This window comes from Balaenoptera acutorostrata, chromosome 1 (assembly GCF_949987535.1).
Source record: "Balaenoptera acutorostrata chromosome 1, mBalAcu1.1, whole genome shotgun sequence".
In the NCBI taxonomy this organism is placed as follows: Eukaryota; Metazoa; Chordata; class Mammalia; order Artiodactyla; family Balaenopteridae; genus Balaenoptera; species Balaenoptera acutorostrata.
In genome coordinates, this window is record NC_080064.1 from 33,217,580 (window position 1) to 33,235,371 (window position 17,792).

The 17,792-nt window shown below is 40.8% G+C and overlaps 1 protein-coding gene across 4 annotated transcripts; it reads left to right on the plus strand.

The window, feature by feature from the left end:
• Window positions 1-223: 223 nt before the first annotated feature.
• Window positions 224-16,643, plus strand: ZFP69 (ZFP69 zinc finger protein). Of its 4 annotated transcripts, none has more exons than XM_057532009.1 (7): window positions 224-873; window positions 2,344-2,827; window positions 4,191-4,276; window positions 9,960-10,086; window positions 10,418-10,516; window positions 12,424-12,531; window positions 13,879-16,643. In XM_057532009.1, the coding sequence occupies exons 2-7, from the start codon at window positions 2,701-2,703 to the stop codon at window positions 15,012-15,014; spliced, it is 1,683 nt and encodes a 560-aa protein (XP_057387992.1). In that variant the 5' UTR covers window positions 224-873; window positions 2,344-2,700; the 3' UTR covers window positions 15,015-16,643. The 4 variants fall into 4 exon arrangements, with proteins under 4 accessions (XP_057387992.1, XP_057388000.1, XP_007164757.2 ...); XM_057532017.1 differs by having other exon boundaries at window positions 10,421-10,516; XM_007164695.2 differs by lacking the exon at window positions 12,424-12,531.
• The last annotated feature ends 1,149 nt before the right edge of the window (window positions 16,644-17,792 follow it).

Below are 17,792 nucleotides of genomic sequence, written 5' to 3' on the forward strand. Positions count from 1 at the left end.
CACCAGAAGAGCTGGGCGGGCCACCTAGTCTCTTGGGACCACAGTCAGGAAACGCAAGCGGTCCGCCTGGGTGGCCGCTGACCAGGGTCTGGCAGCCCTGGGGGCACGCGTGCCGTGGGGGAATCCGGCGGAGTCCGGGTTCCGGGTTTTCGGGAGCGCCTGCCTCCCTGGAGAGGGCGGGGCCCTCGCGGCTCCCCGTGGGCGGAGCGGGCGGCCAGGCGTGCTGAGCCGCCGGAAGAAGGGCGGGCGCCGGGGTCTGTGGCTGCGCCGCAGCATCGGGGGCCGCACCCCGAACCCGCCAGGGTCCGGGCGAGAGCGACCCGGGGCACGGGCAAAGGCGACGGCGCGCCGGGAGGGTGGAGGCACCGGGACACCCGGGCTGCGGCCCAGGAAGCTGGGCGCCGGTGGGCCTGGCTGCTGCCGCCGGGCCGGCATCAAAGCAGCGGCCGGCGAGCTGTAGCCTCGCCCAGGTCTGCGGGAAGCCGGTTCTGGGCACCCCTCGCATTGCGGCCCCCAAAGCCCCTCTCCCGGGGGTGCGGCCGGGAAAGGATACCTTGGAGGGGCGGTGGGTTCACCTGGTGCCGCAGCACCCGCCCTAGGCCGCCTCTCGGGAATTTGGAAAAGATTCCCCGGTCCCGTCCGGAGGCCGATAGTCCTCTGAGCTTCCGAAGGAAGCCTGCGTGAACGTTGGGCGTTTTTAAAAGAATCATTGTGTTGGGTGGGGATGTGGTCTGTCTATAAAAGGCCGGGAAAGAACAAAATCTGTTACCCACGGCCCTTCTCTAAAGAGACACCCTCTGGAGCTGAAAGCCTCAAGAACGGGCTCTCTCACGCCCCCAATCTCTCGTCCTGCCAGCGTCCAAGGCCGGTCTGGTGAGTAGGAAGCTAAGCTGCCTGTGTCTGCAAGTCTCTTAAGTCCGAGGGAGGCACTTCTGGGAGCAGTGAGAAGGGGCGTCTCGAAATGAAGCTTCTCTGTTTTTAACCATTTCATAAGATTCGAAAGTTTCCTCACTTTGGTAACAAGCCATTTTACTTTTTATTTATTCAGGGTTAAGATATTTTCCTACATGCTCCTATCCATAGGAGGCAGCTCCTTTCTCTGCATCAGTCACAGCTGAAAACAAGAAGAAGCCAAACACCCTGCCCCACAAACTCCAAAAAGTTAGGCCGGCTCCCTTTCCAGGGAGCTAGGACTAGGACTGTTCTTGGGGCCGGGATACACTGGACCTGGTCGCTGTGGAGGCACATGTTCAGATGCCAGGGGGTTCGATGAGATGATGAATTTGGGCTGTTTCCAAATTTTCCTGCTACAAACAGTTATGCAATAGTCCTCATTATATTCAAAGTACTATATTTCCTCCATTTGAAGACATACCCCTCTCCCCCAGTTGAACGTTTCTGAAAGCAGGATGTATCTTAACCCAGAGGTTAAAAGGACTTGCCAGCTGCTGGGCATCCACGTGGGTGGTGCTGTGTCTGTCACTACTTGCCCATGTGAAAACACAGCCATGTGATTATTCCATCAGTTGAGATACTTGAACTTTAAATTCAGATCTGTAATTGTTTTTAAAAAATAATTTTAAAAGGTAATGCTATGATTGCAACATTAAAGCAAAAGGTTTTTTTTTTTAAATTATTAGCACCTTTAATTATTATTTATTTTATTTTATCTTGGCTGTGTTGGGTCTTCGTTTCTGTGCGAGGGCTTCCTCTAGTTGCGGCAAGCAGGGGCCATTCTTCATTGCGGTGCGCGGGTCTCTCACTATCGTGGCCTCTCTTGTTGCGGAGCACAGGCTCCAGATGCACAGGCTCAGTAGTTGTGGCTCACGGGCCTAGTTGCTCCGCGACATGTGGGATCTTCCCAGACCAGGGCTCGAACCCGTGTCCCCTGCATTAGCAGGCAGATTCTCAACCACTGCACCACCAGGGAAACCCAAAGCAAAAGGTTTTTAATAATGTCTATGAAGGTACTGTATTCCCAGTATTGTTACAGCTCTATGAAGTACATTTATTATCTGCATTTTCTAGATGATGAGACTGAAGCTCAGAGAACTGAAGTGTCTTAGAGCTTTGAAGTGCAAGTGTCAGGATTCTAACCCAGGCTGTCTGGTTTCTAAGCTTGCCCTCTTAACTCCCAAGTCTGTATCCAGGCAGAAGATGCATGCAGCTTACAAGGAAGGATGTCAGGGCAGGGACTGTGTATGTTTGTGTATCCTTGGTGTTTGTGTGTCATTGGCTGTTTATGAAAGTGTGTATAGAACTGGAAATTAAAGCCACATCCAAAGCACCAGTTATACTTATTTCCACATTGATGCCACATCTTTGTTTTTGGATCTTTTGCAGTTTTAAATATATTTCTGCAAGTTCTGGAGTTCTAGCTGTATGATCAGTTTTCTGGATCCCTCCTCTCCTGCCTTTTGCTCCTCTAGAAGAATATGAAGAGGCATGTACTCAGACCTACTCAACCGGCCACCTCCCAAGCAGGCAGTACTTAATTTCAGAAAGGAGTCACTTTTTCAGACCTGTTCAAGCCACATTAGCCTCTAGGAGCCCCTAGGTTCTGGTGCCGCAGGGGTACGCCAAAGTCCTGAGGGCAGGAGATTGTGATCAGAGGAGGACCATACAACTGTGAGGCATCTCAGCAGAGGCTCTGGCAGTGTCCTCCCCAGAAGTGGACAAGGCCAGTCGGGTGGCATCATCATGCTACAGCAGCTCCTGATTACCCTGCCCACTGAGGCCAGCACCTGGGTGAAGTTGCACCATCCACAGAAGACCAAGGAAGGGGCGCCCCTGTGGGAGGACGTGACCAAGATGTTTGAAGGAGAAGGTGAGAGAGGCTGATGGAGGGAGGGGATGGAAGTAGAGGAAGGGGTCTCAGTTTGCTTGCAGAAAGATAGGTACACACGTCATTGAGGTGTCTCTAGGGGAGAAAATTGGAGGAAAGGAGGTCCTTGGGGCTCATGCTTACGGCTTTGGGGAAAGGGATAGCTGTGAGAGAAAATGTTGGGCCCTGAGCACTGGATCCTTGCGACACGTGTGCCATGCTGCTCCCATCTCGTGTCCTCGAATAAACACAGGACAGGAAGACAGAATTCAGGGTGTTCCCCACCAGCGGCTCCCAAGTGTGTAAGTGTGACTCACAGACGTTGGGATCAAAGGTTTCTACTTTCTTAAGCCCTCCAGTGGTTTTCCTTCACAAGTTTCAGTCATTTTAACCCCAAACCAATATTTTTTTCTTTCTTTTCATCTCTTGCCAGGAAGAAGGAATGACATGCTTAGTAACTCTCTTTTTACCTTGAAATATATGAGTTCAGTGGGAAACATAACCAAGATTACCCAGTATTTGGTGGTTGGGTCAGAATAGATGGGTGGACAGAAGAATTTTTATGTCTCATGTGGTCTCTTAGTTCGTACCTATAACACTTCAAATCCAGCTTGTATTTGTTATATTCTAGCTCTGTCAGGCAGGGGACTTTGCTAAGCATCTTGATGGATGGAAAAATGAATAATGATCTCTAATGCTAATTATTAGTTGATGGAGATAGACACATACTCAGATCAAAAGAATAGAAAGTAGCCTAAATACATTCTATGGTAAAATTCTTTTGGAAGACAAGAGACAGGAAACATTCTTCTGATTGTACTTATCAGAGAAAATTTCACAAAGCAGATAGCATTGAATTGGGCCTTAAAAGATGTCTAAGTTTTTTTTACGGAAGAATTGAGGAAAAGATACAAAAGTGGGTACCTTGAAGAGTGGTTCAGAGAATGGAGACTGTTCTAGTCTAACTAAGGGTTAAGAATGTGGTCACTGTATGGGTCCCACAGATAAAGGATGGTGGTTAGAGGAAACTAATGCTGGGAAAATGTGCTTCAGGCAGATTATAGAGTGCCTTGAAGTCCATGGGAGGTGTTTGTATTTTTCTTTCTTGTCGGGAACCTTTGAACAAAGGAGTGGCCTGGTAGGTCTGTGCTTTTGGACCAGCACTGGCCATTGGGAAACGTTAATGCCCAAAGCAATGCCCTGCAGATCCTCCTCATTAAGGAGGCTCCAGTCTGCTCTTGAGTTGCTCTGAATGTCCCTCTGTGAATGTTTTGAGAGGGGGGCCATATTCAGCAGATCTACAGGCAGTTTTTCTATTTGGGGGATTTGGGGAGATGCAAACTTTCTGGCTCTTTTCCTTCCTCAGCTCTGCTATCTCAGGATGCTGATGAGACCCAAGGAGAAAGTTTAAAGGATGAAGTGACTCCTGGGGCCCTGACAAGAGACTCCCAGGTGGGTTGAAGTTTTCTGTCACTTTCTTGACATGCTTTTTGGTTTTTAAGATTATAACTTGCCCTTTTCTGGGGAGTTGGAGTATATTGAGGCTAACGAATTTCACCCAGGGAACTCAGTGCAAGTTAGTCTTTTACAGAAAACTGGGCTGCAGTGGCAGCAGTTTCCTTACTCATAGAAAACGCTTGTTTCTAACCAACATCTAGATCTAATGTTGTGTGAATTTTTGTAGAGAAAGCAAAATGAGTGATATAATTCTAGCCCCTAAAAACTTGGGACCTAAGATAAACCTCAATTTTGAAAAACTAATAAATTTATTTATTTATTTATTTTTGGCTGCATTGGGACTTTGTTGCTGCGTGTGGGCTTTCTCTAGTTGGGGCGAGCGGGGGCTACTCTTCGTTGCAGTGTGCGGGCTTCTCATTGCGGTGGCTTCTCTTGTTGCGGAGCACGGGCTTTAGGCGCGTGGGATTCGTGGGCTCTAGAGCACAGGTTCAGTAGTTGTGGCTCACGGGCTTAGTTGCTCCACGGCATGTGGGATCTTCCCAGACCAGGGATGGAACCCGTGTTCCCTGCATTGGCAGGCAGATTCTTAACCACTGTGCCACCAGGGAAGTCCGATAAACCTCAATTTTTATGAGTATTTCATACTCAAAAACAAACTTAATGAGAATAAAGTTTTGACATTTTTAGTGAAGTACATCTATCACTTCATGAGGTGGCCCTTAGAATAGTGTCTGGAGCAGAGGTCAAACTGCAGCCAAAGACGTGAGTAGAGAAGAAATGGTCAGGCCACAGAGCATACACATTAGACAGGCTGCACGGTTACAACAGGGTGTGGAAACAGTGTCCTTACCACCTGGTAGAAGGATAGGTGAAACAGAAGGAAAACTGTAGAATAAACGGGAAAGGAAGACTGTTAAAGAGGAGATGTTATTCGAGGACAGAAGAGTTTTAGGTGAGAACTTGGGTTCTGAAATTAGATGGTACAGGATTTGAACTCATCTCCTGTATTTACTTGCTCGGTGATTTTTTTAGCTGTTTACAATCCCAGTTTCCTCTGTTAATTCAGATGCTAGCACCTTTTAGGATTGAAATGTATTCCAGGGTTATTTCTGGTAATATGGAAGAAGTAATAATATTCTAATTATTTGAAGAGGTATCTTATATCTACATTCCACTTATCTGGAATTCTTACCACCTGACATTTGTCAAAAACTGGTGGGATTCTTAGCACTGGGATAAGATTAAATTTCTTAAAAGTGAGTTGTAATTTACATATAGGAAAATACACTTAAGAGAGTACATAGTTCTATTTTGACGTATGTTTATACCATGTAACCAAATCAAGATATAGAGCATTTCCACCATCTCAGAATGTTCCCTTGTGCCCCTTTCCAATTAAAACTCTGTTTTACCCCCAGTAGAGAGTACATGGGATCTCTGCATTATTTCTTACAACTGCATGTAAATCTACAATTAAAATTATATAATAAATCTGTAATCTCAAAATAAAAAGTTTACTTTAAAAAAGAATCTAAAAAAAAAAAGAATTTATGCGCTGCAGTGGTTAGGTATAGTGCTCTACAAATGTCAGTTAGGTTAAATTGGTTGATAGGTTGTTCAAATCTATATCCTTGATGAATTTTTGTCTACTTGTTCCATCATTTACTGAGAGGAGTGTTAAAATCTCTAATTATTATGGTTTCATCTATATCTCCCTTTAGTTCTGTCAGCTCTGCTTTATTTATTTTGAATTCTGTTATCAGGTGCATAAACACAGGGTTGTTGTCTTCTTGATGGACTGACCATTTATCATTATGAAATGTCTCTTCTTTATGCCTCATAATATTCTTTTTCCTAAGCCCACTTTGTCTGATTTAACATAGCTCCTCCAGTGTTTTTAGTTATTGTTGGTATAGGATAGCTTTTTCTCATTCTTTTAGTTTCTTTTTGAAAATTTATTTATTTATTTATTTATTTTTGGCTGCGTTGGGTCTTCATTGCTGCACCTGGGCTTTCTCTAGTTGTGGCGAGTGGGGGCTACTCTTCATTGCAGTGCACGGGCTTCTCATTGTGGTGGCTTCTCTTGTTGTGGAGCACGGGCTCTAGGGTGTGCGGGCTTCAGTAGTTGTGGCATGCAGGCTCAGTAGTTGTGGTTCGTGGGCTCTAGAGTGCAGGCTCAGTAGTTGTGGCACACAGGCTTAGTTGCTCCGTGGCATGTGGGATCTTCCTGGACCAGTGATCAAACCCGTGTCCCCTGCATTGGCAGGCGGATTCTTAACCACTGCGCCACCAGGGAAGTCCCTCATTCTTTTACTTTTAACGTATTTGTGCCTTTATATTTAAAGTGTGACCTTCTTAAATATAGCTGGGTTGTGCTTGCTTAGTTCATTTACAGTTACATAATCATTGATGTGGTGGGATTTAAGTGTATATTCTTGTTCTTTGTTTGCTGTTCGTCAAATCTATTCTTTTGTCTCTTTGTTCCTCTCCTGCCTTCTTTTGGATTGTGCAGTTTTTTTAGTATTCTATTTTATGTCTTCTAATGACTTTTTTAGCTGTACTTCTTTCATTTGTTTTTAGTGGTTGCTCTAGCTATTACAATATGCATTTTTCACATGTCACAGTTGAATTACTACTATACTGTTTCACATATAATATGAAAGCCTTATTTTCCCATTTACTCTTCCCATTCTTTGTGTATTGTCGTCATGCTTTTCACTTTACATCTTATACACCCCATAATACATTGTTCTTATTTTTGCTTTTAACAGTAAATTGTCTTATAAGAAATTAAGAAAAGGAAAAAAAACGAGCCTTTCATCTTTGCACACATTTACCAATTCAAGCACTTTGCATTCCTTCCTTTAGTTCCAAGTTTTTTTTTTTTGAAGTTTTGAATTTTGTTGTATTTATTTTTTATACAGCAGGTTCTTATTAATTGTCTATTTTATACATATTAGTGTATATATGTCAATCAGTATCTCCCAATTCATCCCACCACTAAGTTCCAAGTTTCTAACTGACATTATTTCCCTTCAGCCTAAAGAATGTCATTTAGCATTTCCTGTAGTGGGGGTGTTCTGATGATGAATTCTCACAGCTTTGGTGATCTAAAAATGTCTTTATATGGTCCTCCTATTTGAGAATCTTTTACTGAATATAGAATTCTAGGGTGACTGTTTTTTCTTTTAAGCACTTTAAAGATGTTCCATGATTTTGTGGCTTGTATTGTTTCAGATGAGAAGTCAGCTATTATTCTTATTCTTTCCCCAGATGTGACATGTCTTTCTGTTTGTTCCTTTGTTTTATACCAACTTTTCTTGTTTTTTTTGTTCCTCCTTTCCTACCTTTTTTTTCACTACTTTTATGTTCTTCCCTTTTATCTTTGCTCTTCAGCCGTTTTAATGATGTGCATAGACATGATATTCTCTGACTTTTTTATTCCCGCCATGGGGGATTTGCTGGCTTTTGGATTTGTGGGTTGATTTTTTACTCAAATTTGGAAATTTTTCAGCCTTTATTTCTTCAAATATTTTTTTCTGCTCATTCTCTCTTCTCCTTCTTAGATTCTAATTACATGTATATTAGACTACTTGATATTATCCCAGGTTTTTTTGTTTTTTTCTTTTTCTTTTTCTCTCTTGGTGCTTCCATTTGAATACTATCTGTTGACCTGTGTTAAGTTTCACTGATCTTGTCTTCATCAGAGTCCATCTGTTGTTAGGCCCATCCAGTGGATTTTTCAGATATTGTATTTTTCACTTGTAGAATTGTCTTTTAGTTCTTTTTTAGCATTTCTATCTCTCTCCTCAATTAACCCCACGTTTTCACCTATTCTATCCATATTTTATTGTAAATTCTTCAACATATATTTTATTTTTTTAATAAATTTATTTATTTATTTACTTTTGGCTGCGTTGGGTCTTCATTGCTGTGTGCAGGCTTTCTCTAGTTGCGGGGAGTGGGGGCTACTCTTCTTTGTGGTGCACAGGCTTCTCATTGTGATGGCTTCTCTTGTTGTGGAGCACGAGCTCTAGGGTGTGCGGGCTTCAGTAGTTGTGGTGCACGGGCTTAGTTGCTCTGCGGCATGTGGGATCTTCCTGGACCAGGGCTCGAACCCGTGTCCCCTGAATTGGCAGGAAGGTTCTTAACCACTGTGCCACCAGGGAAGCCCTCTTCAACATATATTTTAATAATTTCTTTAGACTTCTTTTCTTCTAATTCCAATGACTTGGTTACCTAGGTGTTTGCTTATGTTTTTATTTTCTTGATTATAGGTCAGATATTCCTCCTTCTTTGTATGTCTAATAATTTTTTATTGTAGTTCAGATATTGTGTATAAAAGAATGGTGGAGGATGAAATATGCATAGATAGGTCCATTTCTCCATCAGCCTGGAAGGACGTTGGTGTTGAGGTGAATAACTACCATGGTTTCCAGTTCTTTGACGAAACCTCAGATGCATGGCCTCCTGGCCAAGCATCTGCTATTTCATACTGTTAGAGCATTCATTGTATCCCTGGGAGTTGCAGCTTTCTACAGGATTGCTTTGGCTGAACCAAGAAGGAAGGCATATGCAGATTTCTACAGAAATTGTGGTTCCATGAAAAATTTTGAGGCGATGAGGAAGGCTGGTATCTTTCAGAGTGCAAAGTGATTTTAGAATGTAAAGAATTTCTTTGGGTTGAGTTGCATGAAGTTTGTCACTGACCTGTGTTCCTGAACTATGAAACATGAATATCTGGGCTAAGGAATAATTTCTCTTGTTAAATAAACAATTAACAAATAAAGATATATATGGATAGATAGATACATAGATATAGTCTGTTTATTTCTTTTGTCTGTTCCATTTATTTACAGAAGACTCTAAGCCTTTTCCTCTGACTGGTGGTTAAGGTGAGGGACTGATTATTCATATTTTTCCTAGAGCTGTGGCTGAGCTCTGGCTGAGATACACTTTAATTTGATTGAGTTCACTTCTGATTAACCCAACTACCAGTGCCCCATGCCACCACTGCTGAGGGTCCGATCCTTTTTACCTCTTCAGTACTTGAGCTAGGGAGGGGTTAGACCACAGTTCCAGACAGTTTTGTTCTTCTTGCATTAAACTCCAGCAGGGCCCCAGAATTTCAGCTCAGCAGGGATGCACTGGTCTTTGTGACAATAAGTGCTAAAAGCCTCTCTCTTCCCTCCCCCAGGCCCTCTGATCTCATCTCCTTGCATTCTCCTTCACTAGCCCACCTCCAGCAATGCTGGCTACTCTCCTGTTCCTCAGACAAGCCAAGGACACTCTCACCTCAGGTCCTTTGTCCCCATCTGGAAGGCTCTCCCCTTAGATTTCCATGTGGCTCTTCCTCACTGAGTTCATGTCTCTGTTCAAATATCACCCTTTTAGGAAGGCCTTCCCCAGCCACCCTACGTGAAAGATCCTCCCCATCCTCACTGTGGCTCTCCCTGTTCCCCTTATCCTGCTTAATTTTTTTCTAAGACATATATGACCATCTGTCCTTCTGTATGTTTAATTATTTATGGTAGTCTCCGAGAATCACCAAACAGATCCAGAGGAGGCTCCCAGTAAAACTAGTTTAGAATCTCTCAGAATTTAGAATACTGTAAGAACATCTTGGATCTTGATGAAGGTGGTCTCAGACTGAAAAGGAATATATTTGATATTCTAGGAACTGTTGACCTTCAAGGACATATCTGTGGACTTCACCCAGGAGGAGTGGGGGCAGCTGGCCCCTGCTCACCGGAATCTGTACCGGGAGGTGATGCTGGAGAACTATGGGAACCTGGTCTCAGTGGGTAAGCATGGGTTACACATACGTCCAGAAACCTGCCCATTACAGGACAGTCACTATTCCTAAATTATTAAATGCTGTAGATTCCCTGGAGCCTGGCCTTGGGTTCTGTGTTGGAGATAGATGTCTCATTCCTTTGAAAATCAAGCCAGAGCATACCTGAATCTCCTCCCTTGGGGGAACAGTTTTACTTTGTAGAGTGAGAACAGAAAAACATGCTGTGGTGCCCCTTTCTGTTTTCAGAGACCCTAAATACCAGAGGACTGGAACTACCTTCCAGGGATGGTTCTTAGACCTCAGCGTAAATATTCATACCCTTTTTTTCACTCCGTAAGTAGGATGTCAACTTTCCAAACCTAGTGTGATTTCCCAGTTGGAGAAAGGAGAAGCGCCATGGATGACAGAGAAAGAAGGCCCAGGAGATCCCAGTTCAGGTGAGACCAAGGCAGATGGTGCCTTTCAGTATGTAGGCCAGAGTGCCCAGCATCTTCCCAGGCTGCGGGAAGGCTGAGAGGGTGGACAGGCATGCACTGAACCCGATTTTACCCCTCCCTTTGCACCGCTTTCCTTCACCTAACCTTGCAAAATTCACTGAAGTTGGAGGGAAAAGAAGTCTTCTCTTCATTAAGGTTAAACTTGATTTTCCTTCTTTCTTCAGTATCCTAAAGTCTGCCAATCGAAAGCTCCTTTCCCTAAGCAGTCAGATGTACGTGGTCTCTCCTCAAAGAAAACAGATCTCTTTTCAGGACTCTCACTGCATTCTACAAATCTTTAATCTTCTCTCTTGCATTCTATTTCTACTTTTCACGAACTTTTCAGTTTACAATCCTAAGTTTGATTCTCACTCTCCCTTTAACTCAAGTATCTTTATTTATTGTAATAACTATTTTATGGAAAGTCCTGCAAGAGAAATTACCACAGGATTCCTTCTCATCAAATCCAATGGTTTTTAACAATCTCCTTAAACTTTGCTTTTATTATGAAATATCTTAGATATTCAGAAAGGCATAGAGAACATTATAATAAATTTCTATGTAGCTTCCACCTAGATTAAGAAATAAAACAGAGTTTAAGCCCCGCTATTCCCCTCCTACCTTTTGAAACAACTAACTCTTCTGAGTTTAAATATTTTCATTTGTATATGTATCTTCATACTTGTATTGCATGTGTATATCCCCAAGCAATATATAATGCTGTTTTGCATGTTCTTATTCTTTAAATAAATGGTATATATACTTTTCCACTTGCTTTTCTCATTCAACACCGTTGATATTTATCCATATTGTTCTGGTTCATTCATTTCTGTTGAATTAATAAAGCACAGTTTATCCATTTTCCTGTTGATAGACATTTGTACTGTTTCTAAATTTGGGAATTACAAAGATACTGGAGTAAAACTTTGTGTAAAACTTCTCGTGTTTCTCTGAGATATTTGATAGAAGCAGACTTGTTGGGTCACCTTCATTTTGCTAGGTTTTACAAAATTGTTCTTCAAACTAGTTGCACCAATTAGTACTCCTATCAGCAGGTTTTGAGAGGTTCCAGAACTCAGCATCTTTGTCAACACTTGTCATTGTCAAAGTTTCACATTTTTATAAATTCAGTGGGTGAATATCTTGTTGGTTTTTTTCATTTTCCTGATTACTAATAAGAGGGAGCATATTTTTCATGTTTATTGGCCATCTATTCAGGATTCCTTTTCTGTAAATTACTTGTTTATATCCTTTGTGAATTTTTATATTATCCTTTTTCCTTATTGATTTATAGAAAAAATATATATATTATTTTATATCTTTAAGATTTTGATTTTCATACTTAGGTTAAATCTGAATTTATTTTATATGTAGTATGAGGTGAGGCTCTAGTTTAACTTTTTACATTTGGATAATCAGTCCAAGAACCAATTATTGAATAGTTAATGCCACTCTGTCACCTGCCAAGTTTCTAATGCCAGGCTGTCTTAATTACTATATTTCATAGTGAGACTTAATATCTTGTTCTTCAAAATTGTCCTGGCTATTGTTAGCCCCTTGCTTTTCCATATGAATTATATAATGAGTGCATCAATTACACACACACACAAAAATACTCTCGTGGTATTTTGATTGGAATAGAATTGAATTTATAGATCAATTTGGGAGGGAATTGATATTATGATATTGAGTCCTACTGTCCAGGAACGTGGTATATTGCTCCACTTACTGATATTTCCTAATTTTTTAAAATAAAGGATTTTCCCCCATTAAAGTCTTGTACACATTGCACATCTTTTGTCAGATTTTTCCTGGAGAACTTATATTTTATTGCTATTTTATTTTATTTTTTTGGCCACCCTGCACAGCTGGTGGGATCTTGGTTCCCCAACCAGGGATCGAACCCGGGCCCTTGGCAGTGAGAGCACGGAGTCCTAACCACTGGACGGCCAGGGAATTCCCTGCTATTTTAAATGGTATAAATTTTTTCAATTATGTTTTCTCTTTTTTGCTAGTGTGTAATAACATAACTGGTTTTGATCTTCTAGCCAGCCACCTTGTTTCACTCTGTTATTAATTCCAATAATTTGTACATTCTCCTGGGTTTTCTCTTTTTCAACTTATAATAATAATAGCTACCATGAATGTTCTTTCCCTGCCTCTGGATGAAATCTCAGAGAGGTCCCATAGGTGGTCCAGTCCCTTTAAATAATAAGAACAGTCTGATTTTAGTGAAATGTGTAATTCAGTATAATAATAAAAACTCCCAACTTCAAAGTTATATCTTCTCTCCTCCCCTAGCTTGGGCCTGCTTCAGCTTGGATACTGAATTGGGAAGGGGTCATAGATGGCCTGTTCTCTCTTCCCCTATCTTCTTCTTCTCCTCTTCCTTCTCCCTGATCCAGGACCAGAATCAGGGGCCTGCAGAACATAGACTTTATTTTTGCATCTATTCATTTAGAATTTGGAATTTGGAAGTACCAGTGATCCTTCTGTGTTAACCAAAAATCCTACAAGAAGTTATACTTTTCAGGAATATGGAACTGTCAGTTGAAATATTAGTAATGGTGCAATAAGTAATTTTAAAAAAACAGTCAGAATTTTAAATATCCTTTAAAGAAAGGATATTTTCATAGAACATAGCAATAGTAGCAACATAGCAGTCTGGGTTTCTTACAAGTCTCCTTTGTATAATTAACACTTCCTGGGACAGATTAATAACTACAGGAAGCAGAACAATATGTAAATATTAATATAAGCTTCAGTAAAAGACAGCTTGACATTCTTGTGAATGCTGTTAGTTCAAAATTTTTTGTTTGTTTTTTTTTTTGGCCACACCGTGCAGCTTGCGGGATCTTAGCTTCCTGACCAGGTATTGAACCCGAGCCCTTGGCAGTAAAAGCACACAGTCCTAACCACTGGACCACCAGGGAATTCCCTCAAACCTTATTTTTTGAACTAGCTGGAGTGGGAAGAGGGAAATCTTTTTATCTTTCTGAGAATGTTTTCCAAAAGTAGTTATGAATTAAAAAGACACTGTTAAGACATAGCCTTATGAAATTTCATTATTTAGTATTAATAGAAAGAAGAGCACTAAAATGTTCAAATTTTTACCCTATATATAAAATCACACTTTTACCTGGTTCATTGTTTCTTAATTTCCCATTAGCTCTCCAGACTGCCCAACCATATTTAAATATACTCAAAACTTCATGTACTTTATATGTATTGTTATCTAAATTTCTAGTCCATACCCAGTATAATAATTGATTTTTCAAAGCATAATGAATATGAGTTATTTGCATTTTTTCCATTTCTTTCAGACTTGAAGGGTAAAACAGAAACAGCTGCGTCAACTGCAAAGAACGACGTTTTACAGGAACAGTTCTATCATGGCATGATGATGGAAAGGTTCATGAGGGATGATGTCATTTATTCCACATTGAGAAAAGTCTCAAAATATGATGATGAGTTAGAAAACCACCAGGATAGCCATGGAAGAGACGTGAGACAAACCATCTTGACCCATAAGACAAGAGGCCAAAAAACTTACAAATTTGGCAAAAATATTGTGAGTTCTAATGTTGTTATAGAACAGAGGCACCATAAATATGACACACCTAGAAAGAGAAACAAATACAAATCAGGTTTGATTAATCATCCAACAAGTTACATAAGAACAAAAACCTACGAATGTAACATATGTGAAAAAGTCTTCAAACAACCCATTCACCTTACCGAACACATGAGAATTCATACTGGTGAGAAACCTTTCAGATGTAAGGAATGCGGAAGGGCCTTTAGTCAAAGTGCATCCCTTACCACCCACCAAAGAATCCATACTGGTGAGAAACCCTTTGAATGTGAAGAATGTGGCAAAGCCTTCAGACATCGCTCATCTCTTAATCAACATCATAGAACTCACACTGGTGAGAAACCCTATGTATGTGATAAATGTCAGAAAGCTTTCAGCCAGAACATTAGCTTGATCCAACATTTGAGAACTCATTCTGGAGAGAAACCCTTTACATGCAATGAATGTGGGAAAACCTTTAGACAGATTAGACACCTTAGTGAACATATAAGAATTCATACTGGGGAGAAGCCCTATGCATGCACCACATGTTGTAAAACCTTTAGTCATAGAGCTTATCTAACGCATCACCAGAGAATCCATACTGGGGAGAGACCCTACAAATGTAAGGAATGTGGGAAAGCCTTTAGGCAAAGGATACACCTTAGCAACCATAAAACTGTTCATACAGGAGTGAAAGCGTATGAATGCAACCGCTGTGGAAAAGCCTACAGGCATGATTCATCCTTTAAGAAACATCAGAGGCATCACACAGGAGAAAAACCTTATGAATGTAATGAATGTGGAAAAGCCTTCAGCTATAATTCATCACTTACTCGACACCATGAAATACACAGGAGAAATGCCTTCCAGAATAATGCCTAAAAACAGATTATTCAACATGAACAAAAGCCAGGTCTAAATCAGTGATTCTGTGCTTTGAATTTCAGGACTCTAAATTGGAGGAATTGACATAATGATGCCAACTTCTAATTTTGCCCATTGTGTAAATAAACATTACATTGATAACTACTGCCTACTAATATCTCCACACAAAGTACTTAATCAAGAATAAAAGATGGCCCTTCAAATTAAATTCAACAATATAGAAAATTCACACATTATTACTTTTATGATTTCATTGTAGATTAATAAATTATTCATCATGGGCATTCACTGATTTACAGACCAGCATTTGGGGACTACTGTTTAAAACATCACCACCCCTATTTTTTTTTAATTAAAAAAAATTTTTTTTTAATTAAAAAAAAATTTTTTTTTAATGGGGAGAACTTTCACATGGTATAAACTTCAAAAGGTACAGTCAGTTGTGTAAGTGAAAAGACTTCTTCCTCCATCCCCCATCAGAAAATTCTACCAGAGGCAACCATTTTTTATAACTAAGTTTTTTGTACACCCTTCCAGAGATCATTCTGTTTAAATCCAAGAGAATACATATATACATTTTTTACTTTTTAAGCATAAATGGCAGCCCCCCATACAAACACATATTACTTTTATTACTTCACTGTATATCATGGAGGTCACTCCATATCAGTAAACAAAGTGCCTCCTCATTCTTTTTTTATAGCTGATAGTATTCCATGGTTTGAATGTACTTTAGCCACTTCACTATAGATGGATTTTTGAATTTCCAATCTTTTATTTATATGATGTTGCAATGAATAGTCTTATGCATTTTTATTTCTCACAATGTAAGTACATGCATAGGGTAAATTCCTAGAACAGGAATTTCTGTGCTAAAGGGTATGCACATTTGTATGATGGATACTGCCAAATTGACCTTCATAGAGGTTGGACCAATTTATTTTCCCACCAGCAAGATACAGAACTGTGGGAACCATATCTGGTGCTGAAGCATCTCCTGAGCCAACAGCCCCATCATCCATTAAAGAAGTATCAGCTTCTCTCAATAACATAGCCTAGAAGTGCCAGCTGAGCTGCATCCCCATAAAGAGCAGCACTTGCCATCCCTGGAGCCAGAGAGAAATCTGCATGTTATCAAATAGCAGCCAGACCCACCAAAGTCTCAGTTGGAGAAGGAGAAGACATCTCTCCACCAACTGTTACAGTCCCTGACTTCTGAGTCTGGAACTGTCTGATGAATTAGAGTTCCTTTAAAGAGACTGATCCACCTGCCTTAGCAAGTATAATCTTGGCTGCAACCCCTTTGTTTGGAATGGAGGAAAACTGACAATGGAGTCAGGGTACTTAATATAGCAGGATATACCACAGCTGATCAACTGACCATACGTAGCATTTTACGGGATGGCAATGTTAGCGAGTTACTGTTCACATGTGAGAGGAGACAGAAACGAGGTAGGACACGACTTTCTAATTAATAAACATTAATTAATGAAGAGAGCATTAATTAATTAGTTGACATTGCTTACTATGTGTGAAAGCTGAGTGCCAAGGTCAGGACCACAGTGATTTTGTACATGTTCATTTTTCATTCTGGTAAAGTTTTATTAAAGTTTTAGTGATTCTGTGAAATGTTGATGGATTTCCCCTCATCTTCATCCCCACAGCCACTACTCAGTTATAAACCAAAGTCTGGCACTTAAGATCCTTCATTACATCTAGTCCTACCTTACAGCTTCCTCTTCCATTTACTTATCTCCTTCCCATATGGGCTCTGACTACACTCAAATATATTAGTTGAGAATCTTTAAGTTACAAGTAACAGAAATCAACTGAGGTTAGTTAAGTCTCAAAGAGAGGTGTTAATAGAGGGATATTGGGGTATCTCATGGAATTCAGGGCAGCGATAGATTATAACAGTGGACTGAGACCAGGATCTGAAACGCTTTGGAAAACCCAGGCAGTTTTCTCTCCATCTCCGACCTCTGCTTCTTGTGTTTTCTTCATTCTGGCTTTTCTTTTTTGTTTTCAACACCTCATTGCAAATCATGGTTACCATCAGCTTTAGATTTTACATATATTCAGTTTCCATCACTCAGAGAAAAACTGTCTTCTCTTTCTCACTTCTTATCTCAAAGTCATGGGGAAGCTCTCTTACTGGCCCAGCTAGGTCAGGTGCCCACTGCTAAACAAATCAACTGTAGGCAGAGATCTCAGCTTCTGTGGGAACTATGTGGATGGTGTGGTGGTGAATGGGGCGGGTGGGGTGCTGGAGGGGCAGGAGAGCAGAAGAAAGGGTTACTGTTCATAGCATTCCAGATCCTACTCACTCTTCAATGCTGGCTCATCAGATCAGATCTTTAGAACTGGAAAGGATCTAGGAACTCACCTAATTGAAACTTCTCTCTTTATAGATGAAGAAATGGAGATTCCCCTTCTTTAATTACTCACATCTTTTCACTTGAGTCATATTTTTGAGCATTTTTCCCTCTAAGTTTGTTAGCCTGGCTTTCCAAACACTTGCCCTTAGCTGATTTTCGCCATTGTAAGAGTTTTACTTCTCAGATCTATTGCCCCAAGGAGGTCTTTCATAAATTATGCTTCAGAGCCTACCCACTGGCTTTGCCTTTTATCAGTGCTTATTCATTCATTCGATTTATCCCACAGGCACTTCTCCTTCTGTTGGTTATGTGATTGTTCTTCCCCAGAACTGTGTCCTTAGGCATAATTCTCTTCTCAAGCTAGACATTTTGTCTGATCTTGTTAACATCCCAACGC

Bases quoted from the DNA above. Each gene is read 5' to 3' on its own strand.
- ZFP69 (XM_057532009.1), top strand. From the start codon at position 2,701: ATGCTACAGCAGCTCCTGATTACCCTGCCCACTGAGGCCAGCACCTGG. The intron at 2,828-4,190 runs GTGAGAGAGGCT...TTCCTTCCTCAG, and splicing joins CAAGATGTTTGAAGGAGAAG to CTCTGCTATCTCAGGATGCT. The intron at 10,517-12,423 runs GTGAGACCAAGG...CACCCTGCACAG, and splicing joins CCCAGGAGATCCCAGTTCAG to CTGGTGGGATCTTGGTTCCC.